This window comes from Bubalus bubalis, chromosome 8 (assembly GCF_019923935.1).
Source record: "Bubalus bubalis isolate 160015118507 breed Murrah chromosome 8, NDDB_SH_1, whole genome shotgun sequence".
In the NCBI taxonomy this organism is placed as follows: Eukaryota; Metazoa; Chordata; class Mammalia; order Artiodactyla; family Bovidae; genus Bubalus; species Bubalus bubalis.
This window is the reverse complement of record NC_059164.1, coordinates 42,298,728-42,316,519: the sequence shown is the minus strand read 5'-3', so window position 1 is coordinate 42,316,519 and position 17,792 is coordinate 42,298,728. Positions and strand designations below refer to the sequence as shown.

Genomic DNA, 17,792 nt, shown 5'->3' with positions numbered 1-17,792 from the left:
ACTGCACTAGAACCTTGTACAGAAAAAAAAAATATTCAATATATCTACTGCTATTGTAAAACAAATAACAGAGAGTAAGCAAAGACCAGATGTTGGTATACACCAAGTCTAGACTGAGAAAACATTTATGCTTTACCAAAAAACCAACTTTTCTTTCCAGTAAATTTCTAAAATATTTCGTTTTCTTTCAATAAATGAAAGTACTAAATTTGTTGAAAATGGGAATTGGTGATTTACTTAAAACTTAAGGAAATATAGAAATAGCAACAACGGATGAGATAGATCATGTGTCTTATTTAGAATTTGGGAAAGCATGTATATCCAAGACATTTTCCATAGGTATGATTTTCAGTTTCAAAAGCTTGCTTTTAAAAATCTATTATTTAAGATGACATAGTGTTCACTGCTCTTCGGGAAGATGTTAGTAAACAAATAGGTTCTTGTTACTGTTTTGTTTTTTGCCAAAGCAATAGCAGTCTCTTTTATGTCACTAACTAAACTGACTCCCAAACAAAGAACTAATTTAATGGGATTCCCAAAGCATGTCAATCCAGATTAACCCTGTGGCAGCAATTCTTTGCGGAATGTTTAGCCTCTGGAATAGTAAATTCTGGCTGAGAAACTTATAAAACAAATACTATTTGTAATATAAAAGTCTGTTTTTTTCTTTTTTTTTTTTTAGCCAGTACCTGTTTACATATTGGAAGTAGCATGGGATAATGTCAATGGCTTTGCAGGGTCACAAAGTTGTAAGACCTTGGGAATATTAATTTGTCCAAGGTGCCTCAGAATCTCATGTATAAAATGGGAGTACCTCAAACGCTTCAAAGGGTCGTCAAGAGTTGAACACGACTGAGTGACTATCATACAATATATGTAAAGAAGGCACCATGGCAAACAGCAAGGACCCTGTAGCGACATTTTGCCCATGAAAATATGGAAGTATGAATGTTGTCAGTTTTGTTGACCACTGTAACCCCAGGGTTTAATAAAATAGTTCCTAGAACACAGGGTGTGCCCAATAAATGAAATCAAAGCATCCTTGTTTTGTCATATCCTGGTTATATGATCAAGGCAAGGTGCTTACCTCTGTAAGTTTTAGGTTCCCAAAATGAGAAATAAATAAGCACAATGTAAATGATTAACATATTAGCTTTACTGCTAAGTAAGCTGAACACAGACTGTAAAATGTAGGCACTAAATATGTGGTGATTATTATTACTAATTTGAATGTACAATTAATATACTATTTAAAAAGATAATATTAATGAAGAAGATATTATGAGTTAAGCAGACTATTGGTTTTAAACAATAGTATACACTTGAAAGTCTTAAAAATTGCTAAACATAAGACATTAGAGATTTTGTGGCTCAGTGGTAAACAATCCGCCTGTCAATGCAGGAGATGTGGGTTCCATCCCTGGGTCAGGAAGATCCACTGGAGGAGGAAATGGCAACCCACTTGAGTATTCTTGCCTGGAAAATTCCATGGTCAGAGGAGCCTGGTGGGCTATAGTCCATGGGGCTGCAGAGTCAAACACAACTGAGTGACTGAGCACAAGACAGAAATGCTTTAAAGCCATGCTTGGAAGAGTGCATTCTCTGCAATTTAAAATTCTGTTGTGTAAAAATACTTGTTCAGACACTTACCTTTTCCCATTAAATGTCACTGTAAGTGATAAAAGGAATCTGCTTTAATTATTCAACAAAAGATGGAGTCTTGAAGACTGTGGGAAATAATTGTCCCATTTGTTCAATATTGAGAACAATGATAAAAATTTCCCTCATCTTTTATCTGCAGCACTTGTAAAGACCGAGACATATAAACTACTTGTCAATACTGAGTAAATAAATAATTATTTTAAAACATTGCATAGATGACAAAAATTAAATTACTCTTACCTTAACTCAAAGGTTTTATATATATATATATATATTTATAAATATATATATATATAAATAAATACATATATAATAAGGAACTAAAGGGGAACTAAAGAACAAGAGGGGAACTAAAGAACGTCTTGATGAGGGTGAAGGAGGAGAGTGAAATAGCTGGCTTAAAACTAAATACTGAAAAAACTAAGATCAAGGCATCCTGCCCCATTACTTCCTAACAAATAGAGGCGGGAAAAGTGGAAGTAGTGACAGATTTCTTCTTCTTGGGCTCTAAAACCACATGGATGGTGACTGCAGCCATGAAATCAGAAAATGTTTGCTTCTTGGCAGGAAAGCTATGACACACCTAGACAGTGTGTTGAAAAGCGGAGACATTACTTTGCTGATGAAGGTCCGTATAATAAAGGCTATGGTCTTCCCAGTGGTCACGTATAGTTGTGAGAAAGTGAAAGTCATTCAATCGAGTACAACTCTTTGCAACCCCATGGACTACACAGTCCATGGAATTCTCCAGCCAGGATAGAGGAGTAGGTAGCCATTCCCTTCTTCAGGGGATCCTCCCAACCTAGGGATCAAACTCAGGTCTCCTGGATTGCAGGTGGATTCTTTACCAGATGAGCCACAGGTGAAGGCCAAGAATACTGGAATGGGTAGCCTATCCCTTCTCCAGCAGATCTTTCTGATCCTGGAATCAAACCAGAGTCTTCTGCATTGTAGGCAGATTCTTTACCAACTAACAGTGAGAGCTGGACCATAAAGAATGCAGACTACCAAAGAATTGATGCCTTTGAACTGTGGTACTGGAGAAGACTCCAGAGAGTCCCTTGGAGAGCAAGGAGATCAAACCAGTCAATCTTAAGGGAAATCAACCCTGAATATCCACTGGAAGGACTGAAGCTGAAGCTCAAACTCCAGTATTTTGGTCATCTGATGAGAATAGCTGACTCATTGGAAAAGTCCTTGATGCTGGGAAAGATTGAGGGCAGAAGAAGAGGGCATCAGAGGATGAGATGGCTGGATGGCATCACTGATGCAATGGACATGAACTTGGACAAACTTCAGGAGATGGTGAGGGACAGAGAGGCCTGGTGTGCTATAGTACAAGGGGTTGCATGGAGTTGGAAATGACTGGGTGACAGAACAACAACAATATTTTAATACATACTTAAATGAACACTTCATTTAAGCATAGGTAGAATTCTATTCTACTCAGAAATGAAACTGACCTTTTCCAGTCTTGTGGCTACTACTAAGTTTTCCAAAACTGTTGACATATTGAGTGCAGCACTTTAACAGCATCGTTTTTAAGGATTTTAACAGCTCAACTGGAATCCCATCACCTCCACTAGCTTCAGGACCATAAATAGCATTAAATAGCTTTAGGATCATAAAGTAGGCTGAGGGCCAAAGAATTAATGCTTTTGAACTGTGGTGTTAGAGAAGATTCTTGAGAGTCCCTTGGACAACAAGGAGGTCCAACCAGTCAATCCTGAAGGAAATCAACCTTGAATATTCATTGGAAGGACCAATGATGAAACTGAAGTCCCAATACTTTGGCCACTTGATGCAAAGAGCCAATTCATTGGAAAATACTCTGATGCTGGTAAAGGCTGAAGGAAGGAGGAGGGGACGATAGAGGATGAGATGGTTGGATGGCATCACCAAATCAATGGAAATGAATTTGAGCAAACTTACATGCTAGCAAAGTAAAGCTCAAAATTCTATAAGCCAAGCTTCAACAGTATGTGAACCATGAACTTTCAGATGTTCAAGCTAGATTTAGAAGAGGCAGAGGAATCACAGATCAAATTGACAACATCTGTTGGATCATTGAAAAAGCAAGAGAGTTCCAGAAAAACATCTATTTCTGCTTTATTGACTCTGCCAAAGCCTTTGACTGTGTGGATCACAACAAACTGTGGAAAGTTCTTAAAGAGATGGGTATACCAGACTACCTGACCTGCCTCTTGAAAAGTCTGTATGCAGGTCAGGAAGCAAAGTTAGAACTGGACATGAAACAACAAACTGGTTCCAAATCAAGAAAGGAATACATCAAGGATGTATATTGTCACCCTGCTTATTTAACTTATATGCAGAGTACATCTGGAGAAGGCAATGGCACCCCACTCTGGTACTCTTGCCTGGAAAATCCCATGGACAGAAGAGCCTGGTAGGCTGCAGTCCATGGGGTTGTTAAGAGTCAGACATGACTGGGCAACCTCACTTTCACTTTTCACTTTCATGCACTGGAGAAGGAAATGGCAACCCACTCCACTGTTCTTGCCCGGAGAATCCCAGGTATGGGGGAGCCTGGTGGGCTGCTGTCTATGGGGTCGCACAGAGTTGGACATGACTGAAATGATTTAGCAGCAGCAGCAGAAGAGTACATCATACGAAATGCTGGGCTGGATGAAGCAGAAGCTAGAATCAAGATTGCCAGGAGAAATATCAATAACTTCCGATACGCAGATGATACCACCCTTATGGCAGAAAGTGAAGAAGTAAAGAGCCTCTTGATGAAAGTGAAAGAGGAGAGTGAAAAAGTTGGCTTAAAGCTCAACATTCAGAAAACTAAGATCATGGCATCCGGTCCCATCACTTCATGGCAAACAGATGGGGAAACAGTGGCTGACTTTATTTTGGGGGGCTCCAAAGTCACTGCAGATGGTGATTGCAGCCACAAAATTAAAAGATGCTTACTCCTTAGAAGGAAAGTTATGACCAACCTAGACAGCATATTAAAAAGCAGAGACATTACTTTGTCAACAAAAGTCCTTCTAGTCAAGGCTATGGTTTTTCCAGTGGTCATGTATGGATGTGAGAGTTGGACTATAAAGAAAGCTGAGTGCCGAAGATTTGATGCTTTTGAACTGTGGTGTTGGAGAAGACTCTTGAGAGTCCCTTAAACTGCAAGGAGATCCAATCAGTCCACCTAAAGGAAATGAGTCCTGAGTATATATTGGAAGGACTGATGCTGAAGCTGAAACTCCAATACTTTGGCCACCTGATGTGAAGAAGTGACTCACTGGAAAAGACCCTGATGCTCGGAAAGATTGAAGGCGGGAGGCAAAGTGGATGACAGAGGATGGAGGAGACTGTTGAATGGCATCACCGACTGGATGGACATGGATTTGAGTAAGCTCTGGGAGTTGGTGATGGACAGGGAAGCCTGGCTTGCTGCTGTCCATGGGGTTGCAAAGAGTCAGACACGACTGAGCGACTGAACTGAACTGAATTAGGAGATGGTGAAAGACTGGAAGAAAGAAAGATAGGGAAGCCTAGCATGCTGCAGTCAATGGGATCTGCAGTGACCAAACAACAACTCAAAAATGAATATAGAAATATATTTAAATGTTATACACAGAACCATAGGGTCCTTTTCCTCTGTTTCACTTACTTATGTTTGATTACAGTATTTGTTTCATTGGAGACAAAATTCAGTAAAGTGCAATGGCATCAGTAACTCAATGGGCATGAGTCATAGTGAAGGACAAGGAAGCCTGGTGTGCTGCAGTCCATGGTGTCACAAAGGGTTGGACACAACTTAGTGACTGAACAACAAAAACAATGAGTACATATTAATCTCCCAGGGACTCCCATTACTCTAAGCAGCTCTCACAATATTTTTACCAGAAGTGTTTCCAGTGGTGTCAGCTCTCTTCTGAGAGAGCTGTAATCTCTAATCTTCCACCTCTTCTACATTTCCTTGTTTTACCTTTCTCTTAAATTACTCTTCTTTTTCTTTCTTTCCTCTGACTTTGCTTCAGAACTGCAAACTTTTACATTACAAATAGTATTATGAGTTTCTTGGCGAGAAACTCTGGGACGCGTCATAGCTCAGTCCCTAAGCAGGTCCTAATGGCCCATCACGGTCCCTGTGCTGTTGCTTCTCCTGCCCTTCCAGCCTGTTTGCACAGGGCTTTTAAAGCATGGGCTATATCCAGGTAAGGATTCTCTGCAGTATCATCAGCAGAGATAACCTGTGGGTTGAAGTGCTGAGTTTGTCAAAGGTAGTTAGGAAGGAGCATTCCAGAGGATGGACTGAAAGTGGTCTGGAGGAAGTTACTGAGAAGGAAGTACAGCAGAGCTAAATGTAGGCCACAGAGAAAGGAACAGGCAGCACAGATTGCAACGGTGTGAAAATGAGGTACCAGATGAAAAAGACACTGCCTGACCCCTCCCTGCTCTGCGATACCGGAGCTTATATCACTGAGTCTTATGAGTCAAACTAAGGTTTTTGAAGGAAGAAAAGGCAGATTTCAAGCTGGTCCAGGATGAAGGGTGGGCCAGGGGATACCTCCATTCTGTGAATGACCTATTTAAGCAGGCATCTGCCCCTGCCTCCAATTTTAATCACTTTCCCATCACACTCTTCTCACTTCAGCCTTTACTCCAGGCTTCTTCCCTCTCCTTGACCTCTGGATGAATCTCCCTTAGCATTAACATTCATGTTGCAAATGAAATTGTCTCCTCCTTTTTGTTTTAATTTTTCAGCTCACCCCATCTCTGCTCCTAATACTATTCATTCATCCTTCCCTGCAGTAGTGGGAAGAAGATAAACAAACAAAAAGCTCTGCTTGTTTTTCAAAAGCACTAATGATCAAGCAAAATGAGAATGGAGCCATCATTTCACACGGTTTTCACCAACTGACATCTCTATAGTAGGTCTGGGCATCTTCTCTCTACTCCTAACACATAAAGCATCTGGTTTTTGTAATGGTGATTCTTATACCTGGAATGTACTATTTACCTAGTACCAACTTTTCAAGTCTACATTATTTTACCTTTCCTATAATGCTTCCTTTCATTACTTAAGTCTACGTTAAGTGTATCTTCATTGAAATTGTATCACAAAATTCAGAAATGAGTGGTTGACTAATTGTTTTAACTATCCCTCTTATCCTTTCTTCCCCAGTGTGACAATAAATTTAAGACCAGGGACAAACTCTAATGAGTCTTTTGATTCTGATACTGGATGACTGACTAGCATATTAACAGAATCATTTTGGTCCATTCTCCCACGTCTTGATAGAGCCTCATCATTTACTATAAACCACAAATACAGCTTTTGTTTCATGGAATCTCTTTTTTCCACGATCCCCAAATGTGACGCAGTTAAAAGGGGAAAGTTTATTTTACAATCACAAAAAAGGAGGTTTTTATAATTGCATTATTGAAAGCACGGTAAGGAAATAGTTCTTTCATCAACTTGCAATGCTGTTTTTCTTTTATTATTTCCACATAGTCTTACTCTGCCTATATTATGCAATAAAAATGTGTGGGTAGTCAGTCCCCCTGTTCTAAACAACTGTTCTGAACACCAATGTGAGACCTCATATCTAGGTTTATACTTTGATTTCTGGTCTGAAATGGTGCTATGCTAAGCTTATCAATAACAAAACTATGTTTTTGATATAAATATGCTCAAACATTTAAAAAATTCTGTATGACCTTCTCTTTTCCAATTAATTGATAAAAGGATGCCTGTGGGTCATTGATTATAGCCATAAGAAATACACAAGAGAGTTTTATTCTTTTTTTGTAACTTATAAGATTTGTCAAAAGGTGAATGGTAGCAATGTATTTTATGCATTTCTCATCCATGGTGGAGTCATGCAGAGCACCAAGTAGTTACCTGATTATGTATTCCCTTGGCCACATGTTATAAAGTTTTCAAGTGAAAATTAAATATTGGCATGTGGTAACATTTCAATTTCACAACTGAGTTCTGCCTATGGAGATCTAAGTCACAAATCACTCCAGGTTTGGAAAGAAAATCTAGTTTTAATATTTTTCTTGAGTAATCAAGAGTTCACATATTTTTATCTACTATCTGAACTGAAAACTTCAGATTCGGTTAATGTTTCCCTCTGAGTCTTCTACAGCTTTGCAGGAATAGGGATTGTTGTTCATTTACCATATATTTAGTTTTTTACCTTTCTAATGGACATTTTGATTGTCTCATGCACATCAACAATTTAATATTTAGCCACGATCCTCAACTCAGGGGGTTAAAAAAGTTGTTCTACTCCAAAAAGAAAAAGAAAAGGAAAGCTAGACAATGCTGTTAATAAAATATATAAAAACTGAGTTTGTGGAAAAAGCGTCCCCAGTGAAAGGAAAGATTAGACTGAGTATGCATCACTAGTTAGTTCAGAATTAGCCCTTCATTTTCCTTGGTAAATCATAGAAAGGTAAGCAATAAATAGAATGGGATATAATAAAAATAAATATGGCAAACTATACCAAACACATGATTTTATTGACAGCTGACCTTAGGGTCAAATGCTTAAAATATTCTCATTTGTGATTAGCAAGTATTTGGCTCTCAATAGTTGGCATTCGATCAAACCATTGGACATGATGGTGGAGGTTTCTAGCAATTTCATTTAAAAGATGGGGATTATCTCATTTGAGCTACACAGATGTCTTGGAAGGGTAGAGTAAGCATTTCCTCCCTATTTCCAATTCAAAAGTAACATCACATGGATATTTGCCTCCTCAGTCATGATTGCAACAAATTTTACAGTGGCACTATTTAATTCATTATTTGGTTTATAGCTGTAATCTAGAATCTTTAGCTGTATCAAGGTGCCATCCCATTATTCTCTCACAAAGAAGGTAATATTATGATCAATAAAATTCAAATTACTCTGACCTACCTCTCCATCTGTTACATCATATATATACTGCTATGATCTTTGTGAAAATGTTCAGAGAAATGTGTGAGACTCACTCAATGAAGTAGACTTCACCCTTCTCTGTATAAGCCATTTCCCAGTTGTCAGGCAATGGGTCTGAGTCCTCATTCTCCTCAGGTTTAGTTGGTTTCGCATCATCCATCTGCTCCTTCACCTCCTCGGGCTGACTGTACACTGGTGCAGGATAAGGCTGGGAGGGTGTCTCCGCTGAGGCACCTGCACTCTTGTCTTCAGGTTCACTGGATTCTACAAGACAACAAGGGTACATGGTTAGTCACTCCAGCCACTGTAACTTCTGAGTGAGTATGGACTATGGTCACCAGGGAATGAGCTCTCTGAAAGCTAACAGAAAAAGCATAATTGTAACCACCTCTGAAAATTATCAGTAGGCCTATCTGAGGTCCTCTTTCATTCATCATTCTAGTCTATTCTTCAACTAATTAAACCTGATGACTAAATTGGAGGACCATGTCATTATATAGGTGTGGTAGACAGAGCAATGAATCCCTAGGGATGCCTGTATCCTACGCCCTGGAACATGTGATTGTTACCTTATATGGCAAAAGAAGATTTGCAGGATCAATTAAATTAAGGGCCTTGAGATTGGGAGATCATTTTCAATTATTCAGGTGGGCTTGCTCTAATGACAAGGGTCTTTACAAGTACAAAAAGAAAGCAGAAGAGGACTATAAGAGGGAGATAAGACTATTGAAGAGAAGCATTGGCCAAAGAAATGCATTGCTGCTGATTTTGAAGACAGAAGGGGATCCAACACCAGCAAGAAGTGTGGGTGACCTTTAGAAGCTGGCAAGCAAAATCATGGATTTTCTTCTAGAGTCTCTAGAAAATAACACAGTCTTTTAGAAATCTTGATTTAGCCCAGTGAGACCCATTTCAGACTTCTAACCTACAGAGCAGTACGATAAAACAATACGCACTGCTTTAGGCCACTCTTGTTGTTCAGTCACTAAGTCATGTCGATTCTTTGCGACCCCATGGACTGTCTTCCCTGTCCTCCACCATCTCCCAGAGTTTGCTCAAAATCATGTCCATTGAGTTGGTGATGCTATCAAACCATCTCATCCTCTGCTGCTCCCTTCTCCTTTTGCTTTCAATCTTAAGCCACTAGATGTGTGGTAAATTGTTATGGCTGCGACAGAAAACTAATCCAACAGAGCAAAAACTAAAAGAAATATACACTTTAAGAGAAACAATAAAATTCTTGGAGGACCCAAGGATATCAGATGTTGAGACCCAAGGATATCAACTTGTAAATGATATGAGATCCAGAATGATGAACAGGAACACATGGAGAAAAAATAAAAGTTCAATAAACATAGACTAAAATTTACCTAAGATGAAGAGACACAGGAGTCTGCCAATTAAAATGGTTCACTGTATCTGAGGCCAAATTAATGAAGCATACATTTCACCTAAACACATGTAGGTGAGATTTCCAAACTCCAATGTTAAAAAGCAACTTTACCAGCTTCCATACTGAAGAAACTTACCCCAAAAAAGAGGAATAGAAGATCATCAGAACTTTCACTTGTAATACTTGAAGCTTAAAGATAGTAAGATAATATCTGTAGTAACTTGAGGAGAAGAAAAGTATAGCAGGCCAAGAACTTTACCAAAATATTATTCATCTATACAAAAGAAAGTCACTCTTAAACATGCAGAAGTTCTGAATGCATATCACCCATGTATCCAACCCAAGTATTTCTCAGATGCTACCAGAAGACAGCATCTGATATATCATGATGATTAAATCAGAGTATAGATCTCCAAGTAGAGAGAGATAAGGAGAAGACTTTTTTTTTAATTTAGAAAAAATAAACCCTGCATAATATAGTTAAAAGAAGGATGATCATATTTCAGGAAACTTATAGTATTTGTTAAAGACAGATTCTTAAAAAAGAAGAAAATATTATATTGAAAATTCATTATTAGCATGTGTTTTAATTTTTTTTTCTTTTTTTTAAATTTTATTTTATTTTTTTAATTTTTAATTTTATTTTATTTTTAAACTTTACATAACTGTATTAGTTTTGCCAAATATCAAAATGAGTTTTAAATCTTACCTTCGGAAAGCTCAGGTTCAGAGAAATTTCCTGCAAGTTAAGAAGGCAGTTGGAAGAGAAGTCCAAAGGGGAAATGTTTAGATTTCAGATCTTCCTTGGTTCATTCAGGGATTCAGCACCACTATATTTAGGTTTCAGACTGGGGTGTGGTAGTGTACAAAGAGGGAAACCACAGAAAAGATCAAGGGAGCCAAAAGCAGAGTTGGTCTGTGGAATACTTTAGTTTGGAACTTTGGGAGGACTGTTTCCTGCAGATTTGCTCCAAATTTTCATCAGGGTGTCAGAAACAAGTAGATGAATACATTTGGCAAGTACTACTCCGAAGACTTCCCTTTGACATGGGCATCACGCAGAAGTCCAAGTATGCTCTGGTGGAGACTTGGAAAGTAGCTGAGAACAGAGAACCAATCCACCTGCAGTGAGGATCATATGACTTCTTCACAGCAGAAGGTGTAGTGGGGATGGCTTAACCCAGAAACTGGAAGGAGACACTACTGACATACAATGCCAATCTGATGATAAGGCAGCCCTCTTGGAAACAGGAAATTCCACAACTGTTTGGGAACCTAATTTATAACTATTAACATTAAAAAATATACAAATACATATATGGTCTGCCTCAGTAACCCGTTTGAGAAATATCCTCTAGAAATAAAGGTGGTAGTATATAAAGATACTTAAATAATAATGCTTACTCTACCCGTATAATTTGTCTGTAGCAGCAAAGACCTGGAAATGATTTGGACGCCTATCAATGAGAAAATCGTTAAATAAATTGTGGTTATCATTACCATGGAAAATTATGTAGTGTAAAGACCTACAACCTGGAAAAGATGCCAATCATTATTGTTTAAAGAATAATCTAAGTTGAAGAATAATGCATGTACACTATTAATTCTATTTTTTTAAATAAGCAAACACCAAGTTAGATACATGTATAATTTTGCTTATCATCATAAGACTATAAAAACAAGATGGAAATAATGTACAATAGATTTTTCAACTTTGAGTAACCCAAAGCAGTAAAATTGGATGGAAGTGGGAGATTTTTTTTTTCATACCTCTGCATTAGTTGGCTACTATTTTTATAACTTTAAAATTAATAAAAGCAATATAAGATGAGTAAACTAAAGTAGAATGTACTTATCGTCTTAATCAACAGCTTGGATCAATTTTTTCCCTGTGTGTGTCAATCTCAGAGAGCAATATGAAGTATCTTTAGGAATTAGAATGGATACGAACATTTTACAAGTTTTTGTTGTTTCTTCTTTGTAAAAGAGGATTTTATGAAAATAATATATTCCTTAGTGATGTAGTCTTCCACCTGATTCTCCATACAGATTTGACCTTTGTAAATTGTTCAGGAAAGAAACAGCAAGAGAAGGGACTCTTCTCTTTAGGTTCTTTGTTATACCTTATTACAACATGTAATTATCAATATAAGAAGCATACTGTTCTCAGTATTTCCAAATGTCATGATGCATTTGAAAAGTGAAAATGCAAGGTCATGATCTGAACATATTCATTTATTCAATGTTCACTTAATATTTATTAAATACTCAGTTGGCATCCGGCACCAAGGACAGAAAAGCAAACAAGAAAGGCATGATCCCTGCTCTCATGGAACTTGAAATATGTCAAGATGTCGTCTTTAAGCAATTTTAAGTGTGATGAATGTTACCAAAGGGAAAGATGAGATCTCATGTATATGCATTTATCTAACCTTACATAAAGAATCAAGGAAAGCCCCTTTTCCAGTATGCTAACAAATCTGAGACTAGAAAATGGAGTCAAGAGACTTCTTTCAGAGGAAGGTAAAGGAGAAAGAAACAGACAAGCAAGGAATGGATTAAGCATTAGAAAGCATGCTCAGAGTTTGGAACTGTACCCGGAGAGTAATGAGAAGGTACTGATGTGTCTTAATCAAGGGGATGACACAAGTAGATTTTCATTCTCTAGATCCTCCTAGCTATTCTGGGGGTTTGAAAGTATTAACAGTAGATATTCACAGACTAGTGGGGAGTTATTTTTTGTGATTGAGACAAGAGATGATAGTGTCAATGGCATGGCTCTTCTATGAACTGAAAAATGAAATTAGAATATAGATTTGATATGATTAAACAAATGGACAGATAAGGGCAAATAAGAAGTCACGGTAAATCCAAAGGGGGAAAGCAATTCACTGCGCAAAGCACCATGAAAGGAGCAGCAAGACTATGTCAGGAGTGGGGAAACCAGTGGGTATAATTTTAGGCACAAGAGATAGAGGTTCATGTCAAACTCACAATGGAGATGTCAAGTCAGAGAGTTCTTAGGGAATCCATCAAATTTAAAAGACAACAGCATATGGCTAGATTGTGGGCCTCCCTTGGGGCTCAGCTGGTAAAGAATCTGCCTGAAATGCAGGGGACGTGGGTTTGATCCCTGGGTTGGGAAGATCCCCTGGAGAAGGGAAAGGCTACACACTTGAGTATTCTGGCTTGCAGAATTCTATGGACTGTATAGTCCATGGGGCCGCAAACAGTCAGACATGACTGAGCGACTTTCATTTTCTTTCATGGCTAAATTGTATTATAATTTAAACCACAGGGGTGAATAAAATTGCTAGAGAGACAGTTCAGCAAGTGGAAACAAGAATACCTCGGATAGCTGGCTGAGGAACTCCAACATTTAACAGTGAGTGAGAGAATGATCAGGAGAGAACAGCCAGGGAAGTAACAGAAAAACCAGTTGATCTTCATGCCACACAAGCCAAGCAAAGGACGGTGAGAAGTAAACACTTATCTGTGGCCAAAACCTCTAAGCAGGCCAACAGAAAGATAAGGATGTAAAATCTAGTGAAATTAATGATATAGAGGTCACTGGTGATATTAGGTACCAGATATGGGAGTAGTTATAGTGGAGTGGTAGGTGGGAAAGCCAAGTTGGAATGGATTAAGTGAACAAATAAAAAGAAAATACAGAATATCCTGACAGATAAAGTCAAAGATTAGCTATGAACAACTATTCTTTTTTTCTCATCTTGATAACTATATTTTCCAGAGAAATGTGAGACATCTCCTGAAAAATGGGACTTCTCTGTAGCTCAAATGGTAAATAATCTTCCTGCAATGCAGGAGACCAGAGTCTGATTCCTGTGTTGGGAAGATCCTCTGAAGAAGGGAATGGCAATCCACTCTACTATTCTTGCCTGGAGAATTCCATGGCAGAGAAGCCTGGAGGGCTACAGTTCGTGGGGTTGCAAAGAGTCACACACAACTGAGTAACTAACACATGGTTCAGGTCACAGTTGCACTTAATCCCAGAAGGTCTTCAGTTCCCAGGAGGTCCCCCTTTTCACTCTGAAAAATGGAGATGTCAGTAATTATATTTATTAATGTATGAGAGATCACTGAGCCAAGTTCTCCCAGTTTAACTCATTTATCCATTCATTCCTTTATTCTTATCTAATCAATCACTTGTTACATTAGCAAACATGAATTTAATATCTACAATGTGCAAGATATTTAACAAGAATTTAATGGGGGAGAGAAAAAAGCTATTTTTATCAGGTTATTAAGAATTGGTTTGAGAGGCAAGTAATAAGCAGCACTTGCTTTCTTTATCTGAACAAAATAAGAGAAAAAATGAATAAAGCAAAAGGAGAATCACAACATTTCTAACATTTACTGCTCAGAAAGGCTAATCTAGGGATACAGTTTATGGTGAGAGTCAAGGGCTTCTGGTGAAATGTAGAATCAAGCCAGTATGCCCAAGACAGTACTGAATTAGGGCAGGTTTCCCACAAAGACATAGAACCTGTTTCTAGAAGAGCAATGCCATGGACAGAGGAGCATGGTAGGCTACAGTCCATGGGGTCGCAATCAGTCGGACACAACTGAACGACTTCACTCACTCACTCATATAATGTATAGAGTTGTTTCAGATCGGCTTCTTTTATTTAGTAAAACACATTTAAGTCTGCTTGATGTCTTTTAATAGTTTTATAGTTCATTTATTTTCAGCACTAAATAATATTTCATTGTCTGGATATATCACCATAATAAACTTTTAGTAATTAGGGATGGGAAAGAACAGATTTTACCAAGGCGTATGTGTAGCCATTCTTGCTAACATTCTTCCCCTCTCATAAAGTTTAGCTTAAAATTATATGCGTGCAAATGTGCCTTAACACAGATCTCATATGTGTCAAATCTATGACTTGAGAAATCTTAGACTATTTAAATTCTGACTAAGGAGAAAGAGGCAAATAACCCCATGCATGTTTTTCTTTCATAGTGGTTTGAAAGTATTTTTTGATTAGGAAGTGGTCATATAGAACTGGCCTTTTAAACCTCCATGACACGTTTCTTAGCATGGTTTTATTGTTAAATTCAAACATGAATTTTTTGGATATGTAAATGAATTTCCCCCAAGACGCTTGCTGCTCAAGTGAACAGACTTTATCAAACACTGGCAGTTTTGAGCATTTCATTTTGAGTTTCTAGGTCCATTAGATGCCTTGCAAACCAGAGGAGGGGGTTATTTTTGCCCTAACAATAGAAACAAAAATCATTTCAATAAAGAATGAATATCTATTTTTAGAGAATGACAATAATTTAAAAAAAATTTCCCTTTGACTAGGACTGGTGTATTTCCTAGAAATTCTGTGGAAACTTTGAGATAGCATAGGTGTTGATAATATACATTCTTAAAAGCAATGACCTATAAAAAACAAGATTTGTGTATAATTTTATTTCTGTGAAGAATTAAATATAATTTCTTTGGATTCAGCAAATAATTTCCTTCTTCCCATAAGATATTCAGAAGAGCTCAAAGATCTGTACACAGTATAGGGACTACAAAACATTTAATGGGAAGAGAGTTAAATGAATGCATTTTTGCACTCAGTACAGTTCACATAAATTCTACAGTTCTGGTCCAGTCAAAGGTTTTGATGTTACATAAGTATAGTAGTCATTCCTTTTACTTACATGTTTATTGCTCTAGCAGTATCTAACACATTGCCTTTAGGATGCAAGGCTAACAATAAATCAGAATACCATGGCTTTGAATGTCCCTACTGAGTTTTATTAAAGGATAATCAGAAACCAAGATAAAACATTTCAAGAAGATTGCCTATTTTATACCTTATCCATATTTTCATTTGACATGGTCTGTGCATATAGTTAATGTTAAGCTTTCTGTAATTGCCTTCCTTTGAAATAAGGGAACATAATATTTCAAAGCCAGATAGGAAATTGTTGATTTTATTTCTTTGAATAGTCATAAAATTTGAATTCTCAAAACTTGCTATATCCTGTGAGAGAGCTCTATGATTTATATTTTTAATGGCTCTGTGACAAATTTTAATAAATCTAATAACTTCTTTCTCCTATCTTTATGTTATTTTTGGGAAATAAGCATGGTTAGAGGACATTTAATGGGAAAAAATGGTTGAGGAACATGTTTGTAGCTTATAAGGAAAGAGAATAGGAATAATTTGAGATTCTTTTTTTCTTTTTGTTTAACTGTTCTCAGATAGCAATAAACACTCCACAAGGAGCAGTAGAATATAATTGCTAAGGCCGGTGTCTTAGCAATTGGGTTTTGAATCTGTCCTTCAGATTGGGTTTGTATCTGTACTTCTCAGTGTGCTGTTGGGCAAATCATTTAACTCACTCTGTGCCTGCCTCAATTTCCTTAAGTGGAGTAACATTACATTACATAAGGATTAGATAAGACAGGTATATATATTGTGTAGAACAGTAAACTACTGGAACATAGTAGGTGCTCAGTAAATGTTATATATTTTTATATGTGAGTTATACTACATAGTGTAGAAGGCAATGGCAACCCACTCCAGTACACTTGCCTGGAAAATCCCATGGACGGAGGAGCCTGGTAGGCTGCAGTCCATGGGGTCGCTGAGGGTCGGACACGACTGAGCGACTTCACTTTCACTTTTCACTTTCATGCATTGGAGGAGGAAATGGCAACCCACTCCAGTGTTCTTGCCTGGAGATTCCCAGGGACGGTGGGGCCTGGTGGGCTGCCGTCTATGGGGTCGCACAGAGTCCGACACGACTGAATCGACTTAGCAGTATACTACATAGACACTAGATAAACTGCCGAGTTCAATCAGTCAAGCAACTTAAATGGTTTCTCCCCATAGAAACAAGAAGTATGGTCAATTTCATATGATTTTTAAGACAGGTATTTCAAAAAACAATGCAATTTCTTAACAAAGAAAGATGCACATAAATCTACTATATCTTCTTTAAAAGGTGCGTGCACAAATTGAGCTTTTCTTCCTCAGTCGAAACTTGCTGTGCTGTTAACTTATTTAAAGGAGGGAAAATAATCTTCAGAAATCACACATTTTTCAAAGTTCTGTATGTTTTCCTGCAGAGTTCTACATTTGATTTTGCTAGGTGCCAGGGACTGCTACTGAGCTATGAACTTGGCTTTCATACCTTTGAGGGTACTGATTAAAATCATAATCAGAGACACAGCTCTTCTATTTTTTATTAGTCCAAGGCTTTTCCCTAATGTAGACTCAGGGTAAGCTTGGTTTTCAAATCTAATAGACAGCTCCAGACTCTTGTTCACTTTGGTAACACTATGGTAGTGACCATAGTGGTGAAAGTGGTGGGGCTTGAAGATTTTCCTTGCTGCTGCTGCTGCTAAGTCGCCTCAGTTGTGTCTGACTCTGTGCGACCCCAGAGAGGGCAGCCCACTAGGCTCCTCTGTCCCTGGGATTCTCCAGGCAAGAACACTGGAGTGGGTTGCCATTTCCTTCTCCAATGCATGAAAGTGAAAAGTGAAAGTGAAGTCGCTCAGTCGTGCCCGACTCTAGTGACCCCATGGACTGCAGCCCACCAGGCTCCTACATCCATGGGATTTTCTAGGCAAGAGTAACTGGAGTAGGGGGCCATTGCCTTCTCTGAAAGATTTTCCTTACTTTCCTGCAAACTTGGCAGTCTCATCAAAAAGTATGTTTGTTAGGTTGATATAAAGACTTATTGTATAGTCATGGGGTAGGATGGAGTGGAGGCTGTCATAACATGCTTGCTTTACTGCTAGAAGCTGAAGTTTTTGGAATTTGAAATATAGGCTCTTGTAAATA

At 38.0% G+C, this 17,792-nt stretch overlaps 1 protein-coding gene across 13 annotated transcripts in view; it reads right to left on the bottom strand.

Annotated features, from left to right (window-relative positions):
* MAGI2 (membrane associated guanylate kinase, WW and PDZ domain containing 2) overlaps positions 1 to 17,792 on the bottom strand; it is a 1,452,748-nt gene that overhangs the window by 506,269 nt on the left and 928,687 nt on the right. For all 13 annotated transcript variants that reach the window (XM_044947150.2, XM_025292002.3, XM_025292003.3 and 10 more), the window contains exon 5: positions 8,636 to 8,846. In XM_044947150.2, coding sequence (XP_044803085.2) covers positions 8,636 to 8,846 — 211 coding nt within the window. The remainder of the gene's footprint in view (positions 1 to 8,635; positions 8,847 to 17,792) is intronic.